This window comes from Neofelis nebulosa, chromosome 10 (assembly GCF_028018385.1).
Source record: "Neofelis nebulosa isolate mNeoNeb1 chromosome 10, mNeoNeb1.pri, whole genome shotgun sequence".
Classification (NCBI taxonomy): domain Eukaryota; kingdom Metazoa; phylum Chordata; class Mammalia; order Carnivora; family Felidae; genus Neofelis; species Neofelis nebulosa.
Window position 1 is genome coordinate 54,884,716 of NC_080791.1, and position 24,284 is coordinate 54,908,999.

Consider the following 24,284-nt stretch of genomic DNA (forward strand, 5'->3'; position numbering starts at 1 on the left):
TGTGTATGTGAGAACAAGGAAGGCCATTCCACCCACAGAGGATGGGCCTGGGGCACAGAGGAAGAGGAGCATAGATTTTGACCTAGGAGAAGGGTTGAGTTTATTGGGATTTGTTCTTCTGTGGATGTTCTAACACACATGTGTAAGAGGCTCCTGAGCATCACCTGTGCTAACAAAGACTGGCCTTGCCAAATTCTTGCACCAACGATGCAGGTATACACACGGTCTGTGATTGAACCGCTTCCTGTTACTCCAACTCGGGATGTGGCTACATCTCCCATTTCACCTACTGAGAATAATACCATTCCACCAGATGCTCTGACCCGGAATACTGAGAAGCAGAAGAAGAAGCCTAAAATGTCTGATGAGGAGATCTTGGAGAAATTACGTAAGCACTTTGTAGCCTTCTCGACTTGCCTTTTGTATGTGACTGGATGAGCACAAAGATGGAAAACCATTGCTAAAAGGATCTTGGTCCTAGGCTTGGTCTATGTGGCTGGCTGGCTATGCTTGATATCTTAGCCACATAAGGTTTGCTTCTCACCTTGCCCCTGCAGCCACCTCCTCTGTCTCAGCAGCCCTGATAGGATATCACGTTAGAATGGGAATGTGATGAGAATGTGGATTGCTTACTTCAAGGGCTAGGTATCTCTCAACCTTAGGCATGGGTTATGGAGATGAAAAATAGCTTTTATCTAGTGATTAGTCTGGGATGTTGTGTTGAGAAAGACTGAGGCTTTATTCATACCTGGTCAGAAAGATTCCTGTGATTATTGATGCTTGCCATTGACCAAGGAGAAGATGGATCTGCCATCTTGGTTGTAGGAAAAGAGTGAAGGGAAACTAACATTTTGTGAGCCTGTGCTATGTACCAAATGACAAGCAAGGTATTTCCTTGATTTTTTTTGTTGTTGTTAATTTATTCCTTATGAAGATAGACATTATAATCTTCATTTTTTGGAGTTAAGGTATTTGAGGCTCTGGTTATGCTAAATACCCTGCCCAAAGATCACACAGCCAGAAAGTAACAGGGCTGAGGTTAGAGCCCTTGTGCTTCTGTAATGAAAGCATGCTGCCTCTTGGTCTCAGGTGGTAACTTCTGTTTCACTTTCTTTAGTGGCAAGAAATGAGGGTGTGTTAGAATAGCTTGTTGCTGTGTTTCAGTAAACTGTAAGAGAATTTCTGCCTGAAGGAAGGACTAGGTTAGTGTTTGGGCTTGGAAAAATCATTTGATGAGGACTTCAATTTATTCTTTGTACCTATTTAGTTCTTTTTTACTAAAAAAAATTTTTTTAATGTTTATTTAGTTTTGAGAGAGAGAGAGAGAGAGAGACAGAGTGAGAGCAGGGGAGGGGCAGAGAGAGAGGGAGACACAGAATGTGAAGCAGGCTCCAGGCTCTGAGCTGTCAGCACAGAGCCCGATGTATGGCTTGAACCCATGAGCCATGAGATCATGACCTGAGCTGAGATCAGACACCTAACTGACTGAGTCACCCTGGCACCCCTGTACCTATTTACTTCTAAAGGGGATTTGATGTGACTTATTTGGCCAAATCTGCAAACTAGCATTGCTTTTTAAAGCCTAGGTTTCTGGTTCTTTAGCTTAGCCACTTTCAATTGCTTCCTGATAATTCTTATTTGACTTTTTAAAAAATGTCACTCTTTTAATAGTTGCCCTTGCCCAGAGCCCTTATGAAATGAAGTAGGAAAAGCCACTTATCTAGCCATCTGTTTACTCCTATATGTAGTGTTTTTCTCTGAACCAGATTTGTTTTAAAGCACTAATACTTAGAACATAGAATTAGGAACAGCAGACTAGCCTGGGAGTTAAAGGCACTTGGGTTGAAGCCCCAGCCTTGCCACTGACTTGGGGTCTTGGGCAATTTCCTATTGTTCTCTAGGCTTCCCTATTCTCATCTTTTAGATTAGGATGTTAATAACTGTCTTATTTGTAAATCAAATGAGATAATATATGTGAAATTTATCAAATATTAGTAATTGGTGTTGGGGAGAGCACACTGGACTGGGAGACCAAAAACCAAACTCCTAATCTTAGTTCTGACCACCAATTTGCTGTGTGACCTTGGGAAGAAGTATCTTCCCTTCTGTGGGCCTTGGTTTCACCATCTAGGTGGTGAAACCCAACCTCTCTCATACCTTTGTGTCTTTGCACTTGATACACTTCCTTCTGTAACCCCTTCTTGACTTTCCTCTCCCTGGCTAACTCCTACTTACCCTGTAAAAATCAGATATCACTTCCTTTCTGAAGACTTTCCAGTCTGTATTTTATGCCTCTTTCTGTATTACAACAATTGGATTTTCATGGAACTTTATGCTAACTTTTCTATTTCTTCCATGAGACTGAACTTCTTGAGAGCAGGGACTGTTTTAACTATGTCTCATCTATCCCTTTATTCCTAGTATTCAACATAGGGCTTCGTACATAGTAAGTGAGCATATTAAATGAGTAAATGTTTATTGAATGAATGAATTTAAAAATGAATGGTGGCCTTTAGGAGTTTAGAAATGGAATAGAATATGATGAATAAAAGCCGTAAGGAGATGAAATTTTTGGTTGGAACTTACGGGCAAGAGCTAAGGATGTACTGAGTATGGTTTTGGGTGTTTGAGATAGTTTTTTAATCCTTGCCAGCTCCAGGGTTTGGGGGAACATGGGCCCTGCTTTGTATCTTGATCTGGGAAAAAATGATTCATGGTCTCTGTTTCTTTCAAAGGGAGCATAGTGAGTGTGGGCGATCCTAAGAAGAAATATACACGGTTTGAGAAGATTGGACAAGGGTTAGTAGGGGCATTTTCTTTCCCTAGAGAAATGACTTAAAAATTGTGTATGCTGGTATATATGATTTTGCTTTTGTTTTGCCTCTCATAAACCTTGTTCTTTCTCTACCTCATCCCTCACCCATCTGGAAGTGTTATGTTAGGCTGACTTCAGGTTTGGCAGAATTATGCTTAGTATGAGAGATGTGCCATTTAGCTGACCATGTTGCTAAAAATAACCCTTCAGTGAGAGTGCAAAAGCCATTTATTTTCTTAGCACAAAACCTGCTTCCCAAATTATAGCTCTGCTTTTTCAGATTAACCCTGTTGACCTGGCGCTGAGACCTACCAGCACTAATGTGAAATGGAAGACTCTGAACTACAGACCCTTCTGCTAGTGTAATGGGACCTGCTTTTCTAGGTGGATGCCAGGATTCATGTCTCCTGCTCTCTGATTTCTTCTGTGAATCTTGCATGCTGCCCTCAGTGTACTGAAGTCAGCAACTCTTACCTGAGTTCCTGTTTATGTGCTAGGCACTATGAATACAGCTATGAATCTGATACAAACTCTGTCTTCAAAGACCTCATGTTTATGATAAGTCTTAAAAGTGTTTGGCCATTATTTTGAGCAAAAGAAGCCAGATATAAAAGAGCAGACACTATATGATGTGTGTTTATGTGAAGTTCAAGAGAAGGCAAAACTCATTTATGCTAATAGAAGTCAGAAAAATGGTTGTGTCTGGGAAGGGCATGTGAATTGGGAAGGGGCATAAGGAACCTTTGGGGTGATCTTAATGGTGAACACATGGGTGTGTACATATTGAAAAATCATCAAGTTGCACACTGAAAATTTGTGCAGTTTACTTTAGTCAAGTCATATCTCTGTATAAAAAAGCAAAATAATGAGATTTCTATAGACCTACCCAAATAGCTAAAATTAAAGAGAAACTGGAAAAAAAAAGCACCTGACTTACAGAAAGCTCTCAGTTAATTGAATGAAAGCATTGTTGCTAATGAAGTCTTTGAAGTTTTCTGTTTTAGTTTTCTTTCTTATGAATCCAAGAACTTCTGAAAATAAAGTATTGCATTATATAATGATGTGTTTGTACATCATTCTACAGCTTACATCTGTTATTTGCATCTGTTGTTTAATTTAATCCTCAAAATAACCCTGGACATGAGTGGATCTTATTTTTTTCCTGGTCCAGTGCTTTTCCTACCAGACATGCTTTTGCGAGTCTGAACTGATATAAGGTAGTTAACACCTTGAAGAGAAATCATATTGCTTGTCTCAAAATAACCTGGGATGGCATTTCCTTTACCTAACTACATTACAATATTAAGAATGTAGAAGAAAGGTGCATGGACAAGTGTGGGCAAGTCAGGTTGCATCTCTGGACTTCAATTTCTTCATCTGTAAATTTAAGAGAGGGCTTGTGGACTCAGAGCCTTTCACTTCTGACTTCAGAACTTCTGACTTTTCTTTCTTTTTTTTTTTTAATTTTTTTAAACGTTTATTTATTTTTGAGAGAGATAGAGAGTCAGAGTGCAAGCAGGGGAGGGACAGGGAGAGAGGGAGACACACATGCTGAAGCAAGCTCCAGACTCTGAGCTATCAGCACAGAGACCAACATGGGGCTCGAATTCACAAACTGCAAGATCATGACTTGAGTCGAAGTTGATACTTAAACGACTGAGCCACCCAGGTGCCCCTCTGACTTTTTTTTTTTAATTCAGAAATGAACATCAGAAATGTAACATATATAGGCATAAATAGGCAACATCTGAAAAATGTTTTTTCCTTGCTTTTTTGACAGGTCTGTTAGTGTGCTAAGGGAGGAATGAAAAATGTATTAAGCTCCTACACATTCCATGATTTTAAAATGCCACAGGGCACCTGGCTGGCTCAGTTGGTAGAACATGCAACTCTTGATCTGAGGGTCGTGAGTTCAAGCCCCATGTTGGGCATGGAGCCTACTTAAAAAAAAATAGTAAAAAATAAATGCTACATAAATATGATGAATTGATAGTTACAATTTTTGTTTGCTTTTTATCCCTTAAGACCTGAAGAATTTTTTTTGACCTGGAATTCATATGTCTTTTTTTAAGGTACAAATAATCAAGTATTAACTAGTGGGCCTGACATCTAAATCTCTGTAATCATGGAGACATAGTCCCAAGATGTCCAGTCCCTTGGGGCCTGGGCATATTTGCCCTTTAAGAATGATGCTTATGGTAGGATGGAAGAAGATGAGTATAGAAAAATAGACACCGGCTTAATGACAGAAAATGACTAGAGATAGAATGATCAGGCAATGGGAAGGTAACTGCCAATACAAATAATCCACTTCTTATAGCCCGTATCTTATGATCGCAATTTCCTGGCATATAAGTATACTTCTAACTAAAGAGTGGTGGTGTGGAAGCTGGTGACCATAATTTTGAGCTGCAAGGCCTACAAGTGACTTTTCTCCCTAAACGGACCTGATTTCCCTGGGTAGCATAATCTCAGGGCTTGCCTGGAATGCATTTGGTAATATATAGACTTTAAGATTTCTTCAAATTGCACATATGTATCTGACATACAGCATGTACAGTTATAAATGTTGTTGCATATTACTCACCTACAGATATACAGGGTTCATGGTTATAGGCATAAAATTAAGTTTTTAGTTATTTAGAACGGACATGATTCCTTTCCTAGCATTATTCATAGTTTGTCTCTGCCTTTCTTCTTCCCACTCTCTGTCTCTGTTTGTATGTGTGAGTGTGTGTGTGTGTGTGTGTGTATATATATGTTTGTGTATTATACATGTACATATGTGTGTATATGAGGTTATTTTTACCTTGGGGATGGGGTAAGAATTATATCGGATTTTCGGGCAACATATGTGTTTGAAAAACCATATTTAATATTTTATGTTTGAAAAAATGAAAAATAAAAACCTATTTTACAATATAAACTGCAAAATAAAATTCACATATCCTCTTGATAGGATAAATGATTAAAAAATCACTGTTCTAAAGGTTCATAAGATTAAAGCACCATGAGATTAATTTTCTATTTTTTAGTACTTACAGTTTTTTAATGTAAATTATAATTGAATATAACACAGATAAGTGTACAACTCAATGAATTTTATAAAATGAACACACCCATGTAACCAGTACCTACATTAAGAAATAGAACATTACTATTACCCCAGAAGTCCGTATTTCTTTTGCTAAAAATATAAGCAGGTCAACCCTCCCCGCCGCCTCCCTCCACCTCATTCTGAACATTTCCCTTGGACCCCTTTCCCCTCACTCACCCCTGGTTGAAAACCATAGATCTGACCTTACTAAGGTTTACAAATGAAGAGCTTGAGGCTGCAAGGGGTTAAAGGAACCTGCCAAGGGTGATGGAGAAGAGAGGAGGAAGAGCAAGAACAGAAAACTAGTATATAATCAAGACCTGTTATATTCTAGGCACTTGGCTAAGTGCTTTATGAACTAATTGATTTAAATTCTCTTATAGTCTCTTACCTCTTATCTTCACTTTGCCAACGAGGAAAGTGAAGCTCAGGGAAATTAAATCACTTGTTCAAGATCATATGGCTTATAGATACTAGGTAGACATTTCATTTTGGAACCTAAGTCTTTTGGCCCCTGGAGCCTGTGTTCTCTTTCTGCCGTGTACTGCCATGTACATATGAGAATAGAGTAGGGGGAGGGGGGACTGGGGAGGGTTATTTTTGCTGCTATTATTATTAACACTTGCATTGCCAGGTCGTGTGTAGATCTACATTTGACAAATGTCACTTCATTTAATACCTGTGTTGTTTTTTTTTCTCTCTCTCTCACCTGTCACGTAGTGCTTCAGGCACTGTGTACACTGCAATGGATGTGGCCACAGGACAGGAGGTGAGTATTAACCACCGACTCTTGCTCCTTCAGTTCTACTGTTTCTTTTTATATTTGGTTAATTTTTAGTTCTTCTTAGCTCAATAGGGACACTTCTAGTTTCTCACTATAGGAGACTAGAACTAAACAGAGGAGTAACATAATGAGACTTACAGATTTTGGAAAAAGTCTCTGTGGCTACAGCATGGAGAACAGATTGGAGGAGTTAAGCTTGGAGCAGGTGAGTCAGGTGGTTATTGCATAATTTTAGGTGAGAGGTGATGGTTTGGACTGAGGCAGTAGCATAGTATGAATGGGAGGAAGTGGCTGGATTTGAGGGGTACACAGGTAGATTTGCCAGAATCTGGGGATTGATGAATGTGAGGATGACTCACAAGTGAGTGATCCTAGTTAAGTAGAAAGTAAAAAGGTGGAGGTATAGGTTTGAAGAAGTTGGATATTGTCTGAGAGATCTTCTTGTGGCACTGCCTAGTGGTGGATGATTGTTTATACAAGTTTGGTGTTTGGTAGAGAAATCTGACGTAGAAGAGATTTAAACACACATCTCTTGACTCCTGATGTAGTGATCCTTTCGTTAGTCTGCGCCCAGAATTCCAGCAGACGTTGAGGTCCTCATTTGGAGGCACCTCTTTGTCTTTCTCATTTCATTAAGCTGGCAGAACTCTGACTTTATTGCTAAGGCCTGCTGACCCTACATCTTCAGCAGAAGGAAGCCGTGAAGGGAATATAGAGTACTTGAGTTTTCCTTGCATTCTGTTCTTTGATTGTAGAGCAGGAATGTTGGCAGGAGGGCTGGGGATGGGAGCTGCTCGTGGAAGTACTTAGGTTGCAGAGTCCTGGGACTCAGAGGTTGTGAGAGAGACCTCTTGTTCCCGTGATAGAGTACGGCTCCTGGGAGGGAAGCTACTAAGACCTGCTTGTGGATGTTTGGTGGTTGAAACCCCTGGTATACTGGAGCAGTCATGGTCAATAGGAATAGCACATATTTCACCTTGCTCTTGTGAGTCTTTTACAAGCATCAAAACCAAATATTGAGGCTCCGTTGACGGTAGGTCAACTTAAAAAACAAAATAATTATTTAAGGATTTAGTCATTGTTCTTTGAGATGAATTCAATAACCCAGATGCTTACTGTTGTTAGCACTTAAATGATTTTAGGCAAGTCATGTGACTTCTCTGAATCTGAATTTTATTTATGAAATGTACATGATAATGTATACATACCTACCAAAAGTGTTGGAAGAATTCAGTAAAGCAATGTACGTGAAAATGCATCATAAACTTGAAGAATTAAAGTTATGTATTTATTACATTCAGTAAAAAATTCCATATTTATTATTTTTTATTTGTTCCACAAAGCAATTGCTGAAGATTTGCCTTATGCCACACTTTGTGCTAAGAACTGTGTGAAATATTGAATCCTGTGCAGGCACGCAGACATTAAAATCATATATAAGTGTTAGAGACCACACTTGCCATTGGGCACATATAAAAGTCTTGTAGTGTGGAGAATAGATCAGAGGACAGGAACCTGCGTTAAAGTAATGGTGATTAAGGAAGGTATTACTGTGCCAGTTTTAAACATGGTGAATTAGAGGCAGAGGCAGAAAAGAGGTGATTATACCAATCCTAAAAAGAACCCTGTGAGGTAGGTAATATTATTTCCTTTTACTGATTAAGATTTTGAGGCTCAGAGAGTTTAGCTAACTTTTGCAAGTTTGTGCTGCTAGCAGTTAGCAAGGACTGGGTTAGAATCTTGATTCTAAAACCTAGACCTGTGTTCTCCAAGCTGCAAGGCCACAACAGAGCTAAGGTTAGGTACTAGGGCTCCTTGTCCTGTTTCTGGGCTCTGGGGCCCTACAGCCCTTGATGGGAGACAGGCTAGTGATTGGCATTTCCTGGAAAGGCCTGGAACCTGCATGTGTGAGAAGCTGGCCACAGGAAATAGAAACTTGACTTCACTGTATGCCTGCCTTGTGGTTACAAAACTATGAATGGAAGCAAGTCCATTAGGGTGGCTAATGTAGTGTGGTCAGGAAGGCCTCATTTCCTGCCCCAGGGAGCATAAATCGTTAGTGGAGCTGGCAAGATGCTCTCAGTCTTTGTGAGTGAGTGCTTATTGGGGGTTATCCACCTGGGAAGAACAGAACTGTTGTGTGTCACATATAGGAAGATTAGCATGTTAGTGCCAGGAAGTCTCCCAGTTACAGATCCAACAATTATTTTTCAAACCCATTTTTAGAGGGAATGTGTTTTATAGAAGGAATAGATTGGAAGAGACTTTGGAGTCATATGGACCTGAGGGCATTGATTATGACCTTGGTCAATTTCTTAAAAGTCTTAGTCTCAATTTCTTTACTTGAAAATACAGATAATGGTTTTTACTTGGAGGGTTGTTGTTACTTTTTACTGAGATAATGTAACTAGAGCACCTAACCTAGCACCTGGCACGCAGTAAGCACTGAATAAACAGTGTTGTCGTTGGTTGGTTTTTGCTGTCGTTCCTGTTGATGTGGTCATTCTTGCTGCTCTGGGTTAGATATTCCTCAAATACAGTCATTACTACAATTCATGGTTTTTATTGTTCTCTTCCTTTATTATTAAAAATTTTTACTTGTATTTGAGTAATGCATTGGCCACTATCTCCTATTTAGTCCTCAAAACAATCCTGCAAAAAAGGGAACCAAGGGTGGGATTATTATCCTCAATATACTGATGGAGAGACCAAGGCACAGAAAACTTGTGATTGGTCAAGGTCAGTAAATGACAGCCTCAGAGCTTAGGTTCCCAGAGCTCAGGTTCTCAGAGCACAAGCCCAATTCTTTTTCTTTTATAGAAATGCTATGTGCTGTCCTAAGAGGGACGGATTGTGTGAAGGGCATTTAGCCTAGCACATATTTAGTAGCTTTTGAAAAGGATTCCTGGTATCCTGCTACTGCCTCTGTGTTATTCTCTACTTGCCAGTCATCTCCCTTGCTGCTTCCAGCAGCCACCTCTTTGAGGTTTGTAAGCACCGTCCCATTCTTTAGGATGGCCAGAGGAACTCCAAAGGTATTCCTTTGGCCCCAGATTTTAATATATATTATAAAGGTCACTATAGTTAATACATCTTTAGATCAATATGTTGCTCTTCAGATATTAGAAAAAGCTAATAATCAAACATTATGGAAAGCTACAGCCAGACCAGAAGCCTGACCTCATAGGAGACCCCACTCCGAAGCAAATTTTTCTTGCTTGCGGTGAGGAATGGAAGTAGTCAAGTGTTTAAAAGAATCATTTCTGTTCTTATTGATGAACTGAATCTCTGCAGAAGATTGCCTATACTTTACTTAAAGAAATATGAGTTACGTTTTTTTTCCCATAAAAATGTGGATTATTCATTTTTTACAGCTCTTGCTGCTTCTGGAAAGACTCATTTAGTTGTTCTGTTAGGTTGTCCCTGTTCTTGTCTGTTAAGCAGGAAAAGAAAATATCTCTAGGGAGTAAACATTTAGCAAATAATTTAAGCTCTGTGGAATAGTCTATTGCTGATGCTATTTATAGTCTAAAAACAAAGTTCTTATCAACCCACTGAATTCTCTCTTTCTCTCTTCATTTCCACAAACATTTGTTGAGCAACCACTGTGTGTCAGGTCCTGTGCTTGGCACCAGGGATTCTGAGTTTTCAAATGAGCTCTCAAGCTTCTAGAGATACACACCCTAACTAATCATCATAAAGGCACTATGTGGTAAGTTCCCTAAGAGAGCTATAAATATGATCTTATGAGGCTTTAAAGAAGAGAAAAAAGCCTATCTGGTTTGGAGAATGAGATTTCTTTTGGCCTGACACAAAGTATAAATAGCTTTTGAACATGTGGAAAGGATGCAAGGTACTCCAAATGGAGAGATCAGATCACAGAGTATGTGAAGGAATACAGTGGGAAGTAAGATAGGGGTCAGATCATGAGAACTTTGAATGTTGGGCTGAGGAGCATCTAGGCAAACAGAAACCATTTATGTATTTGAGCAGAGCAGGGTGTTATCAAATGTGCACTATGGGGAAGATTAATTTGGCCTTGTGTGCAGGGTAAATTGGCATCACTTTTGAGGGTTCTAATCCTAACTTTGCTACTGAATCACTTGTATACAAATAACATATCCTCTCTGAATCATGATTTCCATATCTGTCAAAAGGAATCAATATTAATGCTTAACTCATAGTGTGTCTCTGAGGGTTAAATGAAATAAACCTGAGAATACCTTACCTAATACTTGATACATAGAAGAAATGGACGCAAAAGTGTCTTGGAAACTAACTTATACCTTATATTTGTGTTATGTGGAAATTCATTTCCACAGACAAAAAACCTATTAAATTCTTTTTGATACATAAATATTAAGGATCTCATCCCCTTTTTCTCTTCTCTCTTAATGTGATCAACTCTGATTTATCTTTCCACACCAAGTTCAAAAAGTCATCCCCCCCTTTATGAAGCGTCTCAACATTGCCATATTGAAGGAGGTCTTGCTCTATTTTGTGTTTCTGTAACACTTCGTATGGACTTTTGTTATGGCATACCTCTTTTATATTGTGATTAAAAAAAATATTTTTCTCTTATGAATATTTTATTAATAGAAGGTTTGATCCTCAAACTTTGGTGCACATCAGAATCAGCTGGAGCATTTATTAAAACAGAATTTCTGATTCTGTCTGGGTGGGACCTAAAAAATTTCAATTTCTTGGGCACCTGGATGGCTCAATCAGTTAAGCATTAGACTCTTGATTTCAGCTTAGACTCTTGATTTCAGCTTCAGATCATGATCTCACAGTTCATGAGGTCGAGTCCCGTGTTGGGCTGTATGCTGGCAGCATGGAGCCTGCTTGGGATTCTTGTTCTTCCTCTCTCTCTGCTCCTCCCCCACTTGCGTGTGTTCTCTCTCTCTCTCTCTCAAAATAAATAAATAGCCATTAAAAAAATAAAAATTTTAATTTCTAACAAGTTGCCAAATGATGTTGATGCTGCTGGTCCAGGAACCTCACATTGAATACACGGGTTTATGTGAATTCTGCAAGGGCTAAGACTGATTCGTCTCTGTCTCCTTAGTGTTTAAATTCTGGTACTAAGTAGTCACTCAGTAAATGTTGAGTGACTGGTTGCTCATTGAATGTACTCTGTTTCAGGTGGCCATTAAGCAGATGAACCTTCAGCAGCAGCCGAAGAAAGAGCTGATTATTAATGAGATCCTGGTCATGAGGGAAAACAAGAACCCAAATATTGTCAACTACTTGGACAGGTATGAAGTAATAGGTCTTGTCAGAGAGATCAGCCTGGGACTGATGGGTGGTGGAATTATTAGTGGAGAAGGCATCACCAGCACTCTAAACTGCCTTCATTTAAGAATCTTCTGTGATGCTTGGCTGTCTGCCTCTGACCCTGTATACTGCTGGACACCTCTGATTGCTGCACAGTCTTTCTGGGTTAGATGAACCCTACCACCCTGTAGCTTCTGACACCTGGTCCCAGAACCGTTTGTTCTGCCTCACAGAGGCCCTTCAGCCCATCTGCCAGAATCAGCCATGTAAGTCTTTAAATCATTTCACATTCCAGATCTTTCCTTATCCTACTCACCCTCCTGAATAAGTTCTAGTTTATCTTTCTCATTCTCTCAAAATTTGACAGTCTGTAGTTTCATTTGAGATTGACCAATATGGAAAGAATAAGAACTTCTCTTGTTCTAAATTCAACATGATTTCATCCACTGTTTTATTTTTAGGAAGCCTGTTTCATTGTTGACCTCTAGTTAGTCTGTAGTCAATTTAAATCTCTGATCCCTTTTTTTCTTTTTTTTAAATGGGAGCTTGCCTTAAACTGGTAATGTAGAACTTTTTAGGAACCTTCATTAAATCCCATTTTGATTATGTCAGCCCATTATTCCAGCTCATCAGAATTCTGTTCTTAAACATAATAATAGTGGTTATAGCTAACATTTGTGTTATGCTTTACTTTGCACCAAGTACTTTCATGAACATATCCAATTGTGAAATAGGGTTTACTACCTGTATTTTACTGAGAAGAAACTGAGGTTCATAGAAGTTAATAACTTGTCCAAGACCAGTAAGACAGTAAGTAGCAAATGAGGGTTTTGGATTTGAATATTCCTAGCACCAACATCCATACCCTTTCCATCATATCATGTTCTTTTCTCCTATATGTGAAAAAAGAAAGTGAGCTTCTTGCCTGGGTTTTAGAGACATCACAGGTTGAGGTGCTATTGGACTAAGTCTTGGACTCTAACTTTTTTTAATATTTATGTTGCATTGTCAGCTATATTTCATTTCTGCCAGATTCTGCCAGATTTCTTCTTTTGCATCTAAAACATTGGTAGGCTTCGGTTTCTTTAAAGAAGAAAAGAGTTGGACTTTGACCTTTCCAATGCATAATGTTGATAACTATAGCAAATAAAGCCTTCTTCCTTTTTGAGGAATGATTGTCTTTCCATGATGCGGATCATGACTGGCTTTGAAAAATCCTCTGAAAGTTATTATTCACCTTCCCATCTCTTTGAAGAACTTATTATATAGAGAGTATAGCTTGGAAAAACTCCTGAAGGCTATAAGGGTACCAGATTTTGGCTTAGGATGAGGAAAAATGAAAGCTTCCCAATAAAAGTATGTCCTATCTCATTAAAAAGTGAGTGTCTTATCACTGGAGGTATCTAAACGATAAAATGCATGACCATGTTATTGAAGGAATTTGTGTCCTGGGAATAAGATAAGAAAATTTATAAATTTGTTTATCAATTGTGCCTTTGCTGGTGTTTCCAGAGGCTTGTGCTGTGAAACCAGAAGTAAGTAAGGTTCAATCCCTGCCTTCAAATAAAAAAATACCCAGGAGCTCCTGTGGGAGCACAGAGGAGGGTGCCCTTACCCTGAGCAGTAAGTGAAGGTATTGCAGTTGAGCGTCTGATTCTTGTGAGTTGTCCCAGGGGAGAGCTCCATCCGATTTGTTCTTCTCCAAATGTGTGATGCTCTGAGGCTTTACCTTGGAGATGTGATTTTTGATGGTACCTTGGCATACAGTGTAGCCACAGAGTTTTGGGGACAACCTGTATCTGTTTGTGCATTGTCTTAGCTTTGCACAGCAAAGCCCAGGTATGTCATGTCAGGCCCAGGTAAAGAGGCTCTCTTTTCCAAGTGTCCAGAGATAGTCTCTTGAACCCTCATATTTCTTCCTCCCAATCAGTCCAAGCTGGCAGATGTCTCCTTGATGTGCTGGATGAGAGGGCATAATGTGCATTCTTTGTCAGGGAAGAAATAGGCTCATGCCAGTGGAGAGTTTTTTACCTAGTCCTAAATTATCTTTTAGTCCAAGTCCCCATCATCTTCTCTCTCAAAAGAGATTCAAGTTGAAGAACATCTTAATCTGTCACATATATTCTTCCTGGAAACTAAAAAAAAACAAAACAAAAAACTACAAGACTTTGAGTTACAAAGAATATAGAAGCTATGTAGAGAGTACTAGATTCAGAATCAAGAGAATAGGATTCAAATCCTACCCTTTGCTGAAGGCTTTTCTTTTTTTTAACAGTCTCTGTCTGCCCAGAAGTAGTCCCAATATCAGGGTGACAATAAGATGACATACCACACAGCTCAAGTCAGTCCAATATAACTTCTTTGTCTAAAGCTAGCAGAAAAGTCTGTAGGGCTCTAGGCTAGTCTTTTTATTTGTTTCATTCTGCAGCTAAAAAGACTGACCAGAGAGGCTAAGTGATCTTTTTATTTATCACATAATAGGGCTGAATGATCCAATCCCTGAGTGATAGTATTGGTCGTAACTCATGTCTCAATAATCTCTGTAGGGATACAGCACTAAATGGCAGCCCTTGGCTTACCAGAAGAGGCTTTGGCTCTGCAGGCTTTGTTGAATTCATTTCATTTTTAGAATCATGTAAAGTGGAGATCATTGCCAACATAATATGTGTATGATACTTTATAGCTTTTAAATGGCTTTTATAGCCATTATTTCATTTAATATTTACAATCAATTATCTTTTATTTTGCTCATTGATTTATTCAGGAAACATTGGCATCTACTGTGTTAGACTCTGGGGATAGAGTCTTGAACAAGACCCAGTACTTGGTCTCATGGATCTCAGATTTAGAACTCTCAAGGAGGTTTTGTGACTTGCTCTAATGCTGGTGACATGGATTCCAAATCCCATCTTTGTCAAATGTTTGGTTGCTCTCTGCCTCGATGCTTCTAGATGTGTGGAAATGATGCCTAATTTTGAGAAGCGTTGCTTTGTATTGTGATGAAATGTAATTTTATTATATCTTCAACCTAATAATCTTAGTTCTACTCTTTTGGGCTTCACAGAATAATCTGCTTTGTTTCCTCCAGGAGAATCCACAAGGGATATCAAGTTAGTGTTTCTATCCCCCAGATTTTGCTTTTCCCCGGAAAAAAGAACCCTAGACTTTTCCAGAGCTGATGGAGATACAGGTTCACTCTGTGTATATGCTGAGCCTTTGAAACCCATTGCTATGGCTCAGTGTGCTCTGTTCCTTCTTACCCCTTTTCTATACTCCTACAGTTACCTCGTGGGAGATGAGCTGTGGGTTGTCATGGAATACTTGGCTGGAGGCTCTTTGACAGATGTGGTAACAGAAACTTGCATGGATGAAGGCCAGATCGCAGCTGTCTGCCGTGAGGTAAGGCCAATGGCCAACCAGCCTTGAGCAGGAAGTGGTCTTCATATCAGTGTCTATCAGGGTTTTTTACTTGATGGGATTTCTGCCTGGGCACTGAAGGTGGAAGAAATTTGCTGGACTCTCCCATTATTCTTTTGTTTAGCTGTTTTGAATTTTCTATCACTATGATCTATTATTTAAAGATAACTTTATTCTGATTATAAAAGTATAGACCCATTGTAGAAAAATTAGAAATTACATATATATATATGTAAAGTCACTCAATTTCAACCTTAAAGGTGACTGCTATAAATACTTTGTAGTATTTTTCTCTTTTACATGGATATATATTTTAATCATATTTTTATTCTACTTTCCTGTTCTCTTCGTGTGCTGCGAAGGAAATAAAACAGATTAAGAAGGTAGTGACAGAGGAGGTACTATTTTAGACAGAGTAGTCAGGGATGGTTTTGCCATAGATTTGAATAAAGATCTGAATATACGAAAAAGCAAGCCACACAAAAATCTGGGGTAAAATACTTCCAGGCAAAAGAAATGGAAAATGAAACTTAAATAGGTATTCTCTTTTCTCCTCATTGCTATTAAATGTCAAAGGTCTGTAATATGCTGGTGTAAGAGGAGAAAAAAAAAATTCACAAAGTTTCTGTGAGAAGCAATATCCTCAGGGAGAGCCCCATGTTTTTAAAGCTTTTATTTAAGCTCAGTCGGTTGAGTGTCTGACTTTGGCTCAGGTCATGATCTCACAGTCTATGAGTTCAAGCCCCACGTCGGGCTCTGTGCTGACAGCCCAGAGCCTGGAGTCTGCTTCAGATTCTGTGTCCCTCTCTCACTCTGCTGTTCACCTGCTCCTGCTCTGTCTGTCTCTCTCTCTCTGTCTCTCTTAAGAATAAATAAGACATTAAAAAAAATTAAGTTTAAATTCCAGTCAGTTAACATACAATGTCATATTAGCTTCAGGTGTACAATATAGTGATTCAGCACTTCCATATATTACCCATTGCTCATCACAAGTGCAGTCCTTAATCCCCATCCCCTCTTTAACCCACCCCTCCTCCCCACCTCCCCTGTGGTAACCATCAGTTTGTTCTCTATAGTTAAGGGTCTTTTTCTTGGTTTGCCTCTCTCTCTCTCTCTCTCTCTCTCTCTCTCTCTCTCCCTCTCTCTCTCTCTCTCTTTTTTTCCCTTTCCTGGTTTGTTTTGTTTCTTAAATTCCACATATGAGTGAAATCACATGGTATTTGTCTTTCTCTGACTTATTTCACTTAGCATAATACTATCTAGCTCAATCCATATCATTGCACATGGCAAGATTTCATTCTTTTTTATGTCTAAGTAATATTCCATTATATATATATATATATATATATATATATATATATATATATACACACACACACACACATACCACAACTTCCCTTTACATTCATCAGTTGATGAATACTTGGACTGTTTCCATAATTTGGCTATTGTAGATAATGCTGCTATAAACATCAGGGTGTGTGTATCCTTCTGAATTAGTATTTTTATATTTTTGGGGGGTAAATACCTAGTAGTACAATTGCTAGATCGCAGGGTAGTTCTATTTTTAACTTTTTGAGGAACCTCCGTACTGTTTTCCAGAGTCGCTGCACCAGTTTACATTCCCTCCAACTGTGCAAGAGGGTTCCCCTTTCTCCACATCCTCACCAACACCTGTTGTTTCTTGTGTTGCTGATTTTAGCCATTCTGCAGATAGGTGTGAAATGATATCTCATTGTTTTGACTTGTATTTCCCTGATGATAAGTGATATTGAACATCTTTTCATGTGTCTATCGGCCATCTGTATGTCTTCTTTGGAAAAATATCTATTCATGTCTTTTGCCTTTGTTTTAATTGGATTATTTGTTTTTTGGATGTTGAGTTTTACAAGTCTTTTATATATTTTGGATATTACCCCTTTATTAGATATGTCATTGCAAATATCTTCTCCAATTCCATAGGTTGCCTTTTAGTTTTGTTGATTATTTCCTTTGCTGTGCAGAAGTTTTTATCTTGATGAAGTCCCAATAGTTTATTTTTGCTTTTGTTTCCCTTGCCTCAGGAGACATATCTAAAAAGAGGTTGCAATGGCCAGATGTCAAAGAGGTTACTACCTGTGTTCTCCTCTAGGATTTTTATGGTTTCATGTCTCACATTTAGGTCTTTAATGAATTTTGATTTTATTTTTATCTGTGGTATAAGAAAGTGGTCCAGTTTAATTCTTTTGGATGTTTCTGTCCAGTTTTCTCAACACCATTTTTTGAAGAGACTATCTTTTTCCTGTTGGATATACTTTCAGTTTTGTTGAACATTAATTGACTGTATAGTTTTTGGTTCATTTCTAGATTTTCTATTCTGTTCCATGACCTATGTGTCTGTTTTCGTGCCAGTACCATCCTGTTTTGATTACTACAGGTTTGTAATATAACTTGAAGTCTGGAATTGTGATGCCTCCAGCTTTGTTTTCTTTTTTAAGATTGCTTTGGTTATTTGGGGTCTTTTGTGGTTCCATGCAAATTTTCAGATTTTTTGTTATAGCTCTGCGAAAAATGTTTTTGGTATTTTGATACAGATTGCATTAAATGTGTAGATTGCTTTGGGTAGTATAGACATTTCAACAATATTTGTGATTCCAGTTCATGAGCATGGAATGTCTTTCCATTTCTTTGCTTCATCTTGAATTTCTTTCATCAGTGTTTTAGAGTTTTCAGAGTACAGGTCTTTCACTTCTTTGGTTAGGTTTATTCCTTGGTATCTTATTGGTTTTGGTACAGCTGTAAATGGGATTGATTCCTTGATTTCTCTTTTTGTTTCTTCATTATTTGTATATAGAAATGCAACAGATTTCTGGATGTTGATTTTGTATCCTGTGACTATTGAATTTGTATATCAGTTCTAGCAATTTTGGTGGGGTGGGGGTGTTTAGTGTTTTCTATATAGAGTAGCATGTCATCTGCAAAGAGTAAACATTTGACTTCTTCCTTGCCAATTTGGATGCCCTTAATTTCTTTTTATCGTCTGACTCTTGTGGATAGCCATATTTTTATTAGAGGAAGAAGATGAAGGAAATATTCAGAGAAGTTGAGGATATTGGATGTTTTGCTGATAAGAGACTGGAACTTTACAGTAGCCCAATAATAGAAAAGTTTCAGAATTAGGGAAAAGTAGATTAGGTGATTAGAAGATGAGATTCAGAGTATTATGGGATTAAGTTCAATATTATGATTGGGGTTTGATGATGTAAGATCTGGAGGCATTCAGATGGAAAAATGTAGTTGTATATTTAATCAATATTAGGAAAAGTGAAGTCACGTGAAATCAATTTCATCCTAGAAAATATGATCACCCTGCATCCTGGGATCTGGAACACACACATGTAGGTTAATGGAATTAACATAGACCTGGGATTCTTAGGAGCTATGGCTTCTTTTCTTTGCTCCACTGTTAATACAGTGTTTCTCAACTTTTTAAAATTATTATTATCTCTCCCTGAGGGAGCCTTTTAAGACATTTTTTCCTAATCCCATTCCCCCCCCATGAAATATTAATACCATAGATATACTGCATATCTGTTTATGTATTGTGGCCCTTTGGGAAGCCACAAACCACTGTAATATCTAAAATATTTTTCACTCACCCCAGGAGCTAACTTGCACTGACTGAGGATACATGCATATGTATGCTTAGGGAAATCAATTTGCTTCAATTTATATATCTTTAAAATGGGAATTCACCCTGTATATACGTTAGGGGCGCCATATGGATCAAAAAGCACTTAAAAAAATTTTTTTTAATGTTGCACAAATAGGTGACATTACTATTATCTTTAAGTTCTAAGAGATCATCCCTCTTTTAAAAAATAGTTTTATTGAGATATAATTCACATACCATATAATTCATCCATTAAAAAGTATATAATTTAATGGTATTTAGCATATTGAGTTACACAACCATCACCATAATCAATTTTAAAATATTTTCATCACGACTCCCCCCCAATAAAACTCCTTACCCATTCATTAGTAGGCACTGCCCCACCCACCCCATTTCTTGACCCCTCCCCCAAACGCTATGCAACCACTAATCTCTTTTCTGTCTCTATAGATTTACTTGTTCTGGACATTTAATATAAATGGAAACGGCTTCTTTTCCCTAGTATAATATTTTGAAAGTTCATCCATGTTATAATGTACATTAGTCCTTCATTCTTTTTATTAACAAATAAGATTCCATTTATTTATCATTCATCAATCAATGGACATTTGGGTCATTTCCACTTTTTGGCTATTATGAATAATAACATATGTACTTGTACAAATTTTTGGTTGGATATCTGTTTTCATTTCTCTTGGGTATAAGCCTAGGAGTGGAACTTCTGGTCATATAGCAACTCGGTGTACTTGCTTAAGAAATGTCCAAACTGTTTTCCAAAGTGGCTGTATTTTTTGATATTCCTACAAACAATGTATGAGGGTTCTAATTTCTCAAAGTTATTTTTTTATCATAATTTTTGACATCCAGAAATCAGGGTCTCCAGCCTCCTAAGGAAAGCAACTCTTACTTTTTTAGGCAAAAGCTGCTTCTGAATATTTGTTTGTTCTTAATTTAGCCATTGCTATGTTCTTAGAAAGTGAAGTATTAATTTGAAAACATTGAAGTAGTATTTTCCAATTGGTTTGCATCTTCAGTATTTTTCAGTTGGTAGAAGCTTCTAAAATGTTAGCTTTTTGTTATGGACTTAAACTAGTAGATTTAGTAGCAAACCTGAGGTTATTTTTTCTTATCCCCATGTTTTACAGATGGGAAAACAGTAGCCTGGAGAGAGTAAGTGATTTGTTTAGAATGTTAGTATCATTAGTCAGGAAGTGGCAGCACCAGGCATTTTCATTGTTCCATTAGCCTCTGTGTTATTCACTCTGCCTGCTAATTATAGATGTTTTCCAAGATTCTTTTCTTGCTTTTGTCTTCTATAACATTTGCCAGTTGCAGCCATAACTATAACTTAAAAAAAAATCACCTGGTCACAAACGACTCAAATATTTATCTCAAGTCCATATCTCCGTATAGAACTTAAGACTCATATGTTCAGTTGTCTACTGAATATTTGTCTGCAAATGCTTATACGTATATAAAATTTAACATACCCAAAACAGTACAAATTATCTCCTCGCCAATAAGAGTTTTCTGACTTAACTGTTGCTTGTTCTTTAAAATAAGTTTCTTTTTTTTTTTTTAATGTTTATTTATTTATTTTGAGAAAGAGAGAGAATGTGAACAAGGGAGGGGAAGAGAGAGGGGGGGAGAGACTATCCCAAGCAGGCTCCGTGCTGTTAGCACAGAGCCGGCACGGGGCTGGATCCCATGAAACATAAGATCGTGACCTGAGCTAAAATCAAGAGTTGGACATTTAACCAACTGAGCCACTCAGGCGCCCCCTAACTTCACTGTTTCTAATATCACTTTCATATGTCTCAGATATGACTCTCTTTGTCACTTTCCTCCGGTTTTATCGTTATAAAATCATTTCCATTCTTCCTCAGTAGTTTTTCTTGGGCCTCAGCTTCTTTGTTAAGGATCTAATGTTTGATAAAAAAACAAAAAACAAAAAAACTCCAAAATGGATTGGAGGAACTTTTGTACCTAAAAACTATTGGGGCGCCTGGGTGGCTCTGTCAGTTGAGTGTCTGACTTCAGCTCAGGTCATAATCTCATGGTTCATGGGTTTGAGCCCTGGGTCAGGCTCTCTGCTGAGCCCACTTCGGATCCCATGTCTCTCCCTCTCTCTCTGCCCCTCCCCCACTCACACGTATGTGTTCTCTCTTTCTCTCTCTCTCAAAATAAATAAACATTAAAAAAAGGAAACTATTGTAAGGTGTACTATAATTACAGTAAGATATGGTAAGGCATATTATAAGAAAGGCATAAAGCAGGACCAAATTAGAAGAGTGCTTAGCCAGGAGACAGGAGATTAGGCTGTAGACCTGCCTCCACCACAGATTGGGAGCAAGTTCTGTTTACTCACTGGGCCCCCACTTTCTTGGTCATAAAATGAGGAGGTTGGATTAGTTGATTTTCTATAAGTTTTCATATTATAAGTCCTTTTTTTCTCCCTCTGCTCATCGACTTCAATAGTGCCTGCAGGCTTTGGAGTTTCTGCATTCGAACCAGGTCATTCACAGAGACATCAAGAGTGACAATATCCTGTTGGGAATGGATGGTTCTGTCAAGCTAAGTGAGTAGGAATGAAGATACTTCTCTTCCTGATGGGACCCTGTCTCCTGGGGGAGGGTAATCATATAATAGTAGCTACAAGACTGAGCAAGGGGTCTTCGCTTACAGGCACATGTTGGAGATATTGAGGGTCAGTTCCAGACCATTGCATTAAAACGAATATTGCAGTAAAGCAAGTCAAATGAATTTTTTGGTTTCCCAGTGCATATAAAAGTTATGTTTACACTACACTGAAGTCGATTAAGTGTGTAATAGCATTATGTCCAAAAAAACGATGTACATATCTTAATTAAAAAATACTTTCTTGCTAAAAATTGCTAACCATTATCTGAACTTTCAGTGAGTTGTAATCTTTGTTTTTGTGAAGAGTCTTGCTTCGATGTTGATGGCTGTGCACTGATCAGGGTGGTGGTTGGTGAAGGCTGGGGTGGCTGTGGCAGTTTCTTAAAATAAGACAGTAATGAAGTTTGCTGCATTGACTGATTCTCTTCCACTTCATGAACAACTTCTCTGTAGCATGCAATGCTGTTTGATAGCATTTTACCCACAGTGGATCAGCTTTCATAATGGGAGTCAGTCCTCTCAAACCCTGCTACTGCCTTATCAACTAAATTTATGTAATATTTTAAATCCTTTGTGTCATTTCAACGATCTTCATGGCATCTTCACCAGGAGTAGATTCCATCTCAAGAAATACTTTCTTTGCCCATCAGTGAGAAGCCATTCCTCACCTGTTCAGGTTTTATCATGAGATTGCACTAATTCAGTCACATCTTCAGGCTGTACTTGTAATTCTAGTTCTCTTGCTATTTCTACCACATCTGCAGTCAGAACATAGACATTTATTGATTTAAATAAGTTCACCATCTTATATGGGTGCAGTTCGTGATGCCCCAACACAATTACAGTGGTAACATCAAAGATCACTGGTCATAGACCACCATAACAGATGTAATTATAATGAAAAAGTTAGAAATATTATGAGAATTACCAAAATATAACACAGAGACATGAAGTGAGTAAATGCTCATCACAGAATTGCTACAAACCTTCAATTTGTAAAAATCTGTGATGTGCAATAAAGTGAAGTGCAATAAAATGAGGTGTGTCTGTGTTTCCTGGGATATGCAAGCTCTTTATAGTACTCAGCACTATGCAGGATGTCATTTCTTTTTTTCCCCGTCCATTTATATGTTTAGCCAAAAGAAATTTACTGAATGCCAACTGTGTGCTATGTCCAGTGATGGCACCAAGGATACTTTTGCTTGTCTTCAAGTAGCTCTCAGTCTAGTAGTGGAGAAATTAGTGTAGTTTCTTTGATTCATTCATTCAGCACACTTTTATCAAATATCTATTATACCTAGGCCCTCTGGGAATAAAAAAATGAGTGGGAAGACATAGCCTTTTCTATCAAAGGCCTCAATTTAAATAAACATATAATTGCAATACAATAAGAATGAACTATAAGCAGAACATTTTGTTTGAAAGTGTGAGGATCAGTAGCCCAGACAGACAGCTGTGTTACAGATGGGCAACTTATGGGAAGATTGTTAGCAGTCTTTGTCCAGGGGCACAGGGTGAGAAATTAATAAAAGCACGGCCATTCCTACTTGTAGGTGATTAGGGCATAAGTCTGGGACTCATTCCCAGAAAATAAAACAAGGACCTAGACTGCCAGATTCTGGGACATGGGTGTGGATTTCAAGAAGAAAGCAGAATTGGGGCAAGTAATCAAGGCCAAAACGGGCACCTTTGGCTCTAATGCCTAGTTCTTCTAGTTTGAGGAGGGGTAGGAGGCCAGAGATGATGTTTCTTTTGTTTGTCTTGTTTCTTTTCAATGTCGGACAGAGGACAGGCTAAGAGCTGGATTTGAAGGTGGCAGTCATGTGATTCCAGGTCTGGAGAGAGAAGGGATTGCCATGGCTGGGAGCTAGGCAGAGCTTGACAGCTAGGGATAGGTACATAGTCAATACTTATGGAAGGTGTACCCTAAATATATGTCCATTCTTTCTTTTCTTTTCTTTTTCTAGCTGACTTTGGATTCTGTGCCCAGATCACCCCAGAGCAGAGCAAACGGAGCACCATGGTGGGAACCCCATACTGGATGGCACCAGAGGTTGTGACACGGAAAGCCTATGGGCCCAAGGTTGACATCTGGTCCCTGGGCATCATGGCCATTGAAATGATTGAAGGGGAGCCCCCATACCTCAATGAAAATCCTCTCAGAGTGAGTGTTACTAGTCCCATTTCAAGATGTTTGGGCTATTGTCTTTAGTCCCAGGAAATGAGACTCAGGCTATTCCCTACAGTTTTCAACCTGGATCTGTCTTTTCTAGATAAAACTAGGCACTATTGGATTTAAAGAAAAGAGATATTCACAGTCACTCATTTATTCAACAATTATTTGAGTTCCTGCCATGTAAAAGAAAGCCATGTTCTAATGGCAATGAAGAAATTAATAAATAGTAACAGAGGGTAAGTGCTGTGAAATAAAGCTGAGTAAAGGGCTTATGAGAGTGATGGGGAAAGAGGGACAAATGTACTATTTTATTTAGAGTAGAGAAGGAAGTCCTCCCTTATAAGTTATTTGAGCAGAAACCTGAAGAAAGGAGCAAGCCATGCAATTAACCTGATGCAAGAGTTTCCCAGGTATCAAGTATAT

The 24,284-nt window shown here is 38.4% G+C and overlaps 1 protein-coding gene across 4 annotated transcripts in view; it reads left to right on the forward strand.

Annotated features, from left to right (window-relative positions):
* Window positions 1-24,284, forward strand: part of PAK1 (p21 (RAC1) activated kinase 1) — a 157,729-nt gene that overhangs the window by 127,811 nt on the left and 5,634 nt on the right. For all 4 annotated transcript variants that reach the window (XM_058687674.1, XM_058687676.1, XM_058687673.1 and 1 more), the window contains exons 7-13: window positions 214-388; window positions 2,736-2,799; window positions 6,633-6,681; window positions 11,842-11,954; window positions 15,255-15,372; window positions 21,524-21,623; window positions 23,653-23,849. In XM_058687674.1, the coding sequence (XP_058543657.1) occupies window positions 214-388; window positions 2,736-2,799; window positions 6,633-6,681; window positions 11,842-11,954; window positions 15,255-15,372; window positions 21,524-21,623; window positions 23,653-23,849 (816 nt within the window). The remainder of the gene's footprint in view (window positions 1-213; window positions 389-2,735; window positions 2,800-6,632; window positions 6,682-11,841; window positions 11,955-15,254; window positions 15,373-21,523; window positions 21,624-23,652; window positions 23,850-24,284) is intronic.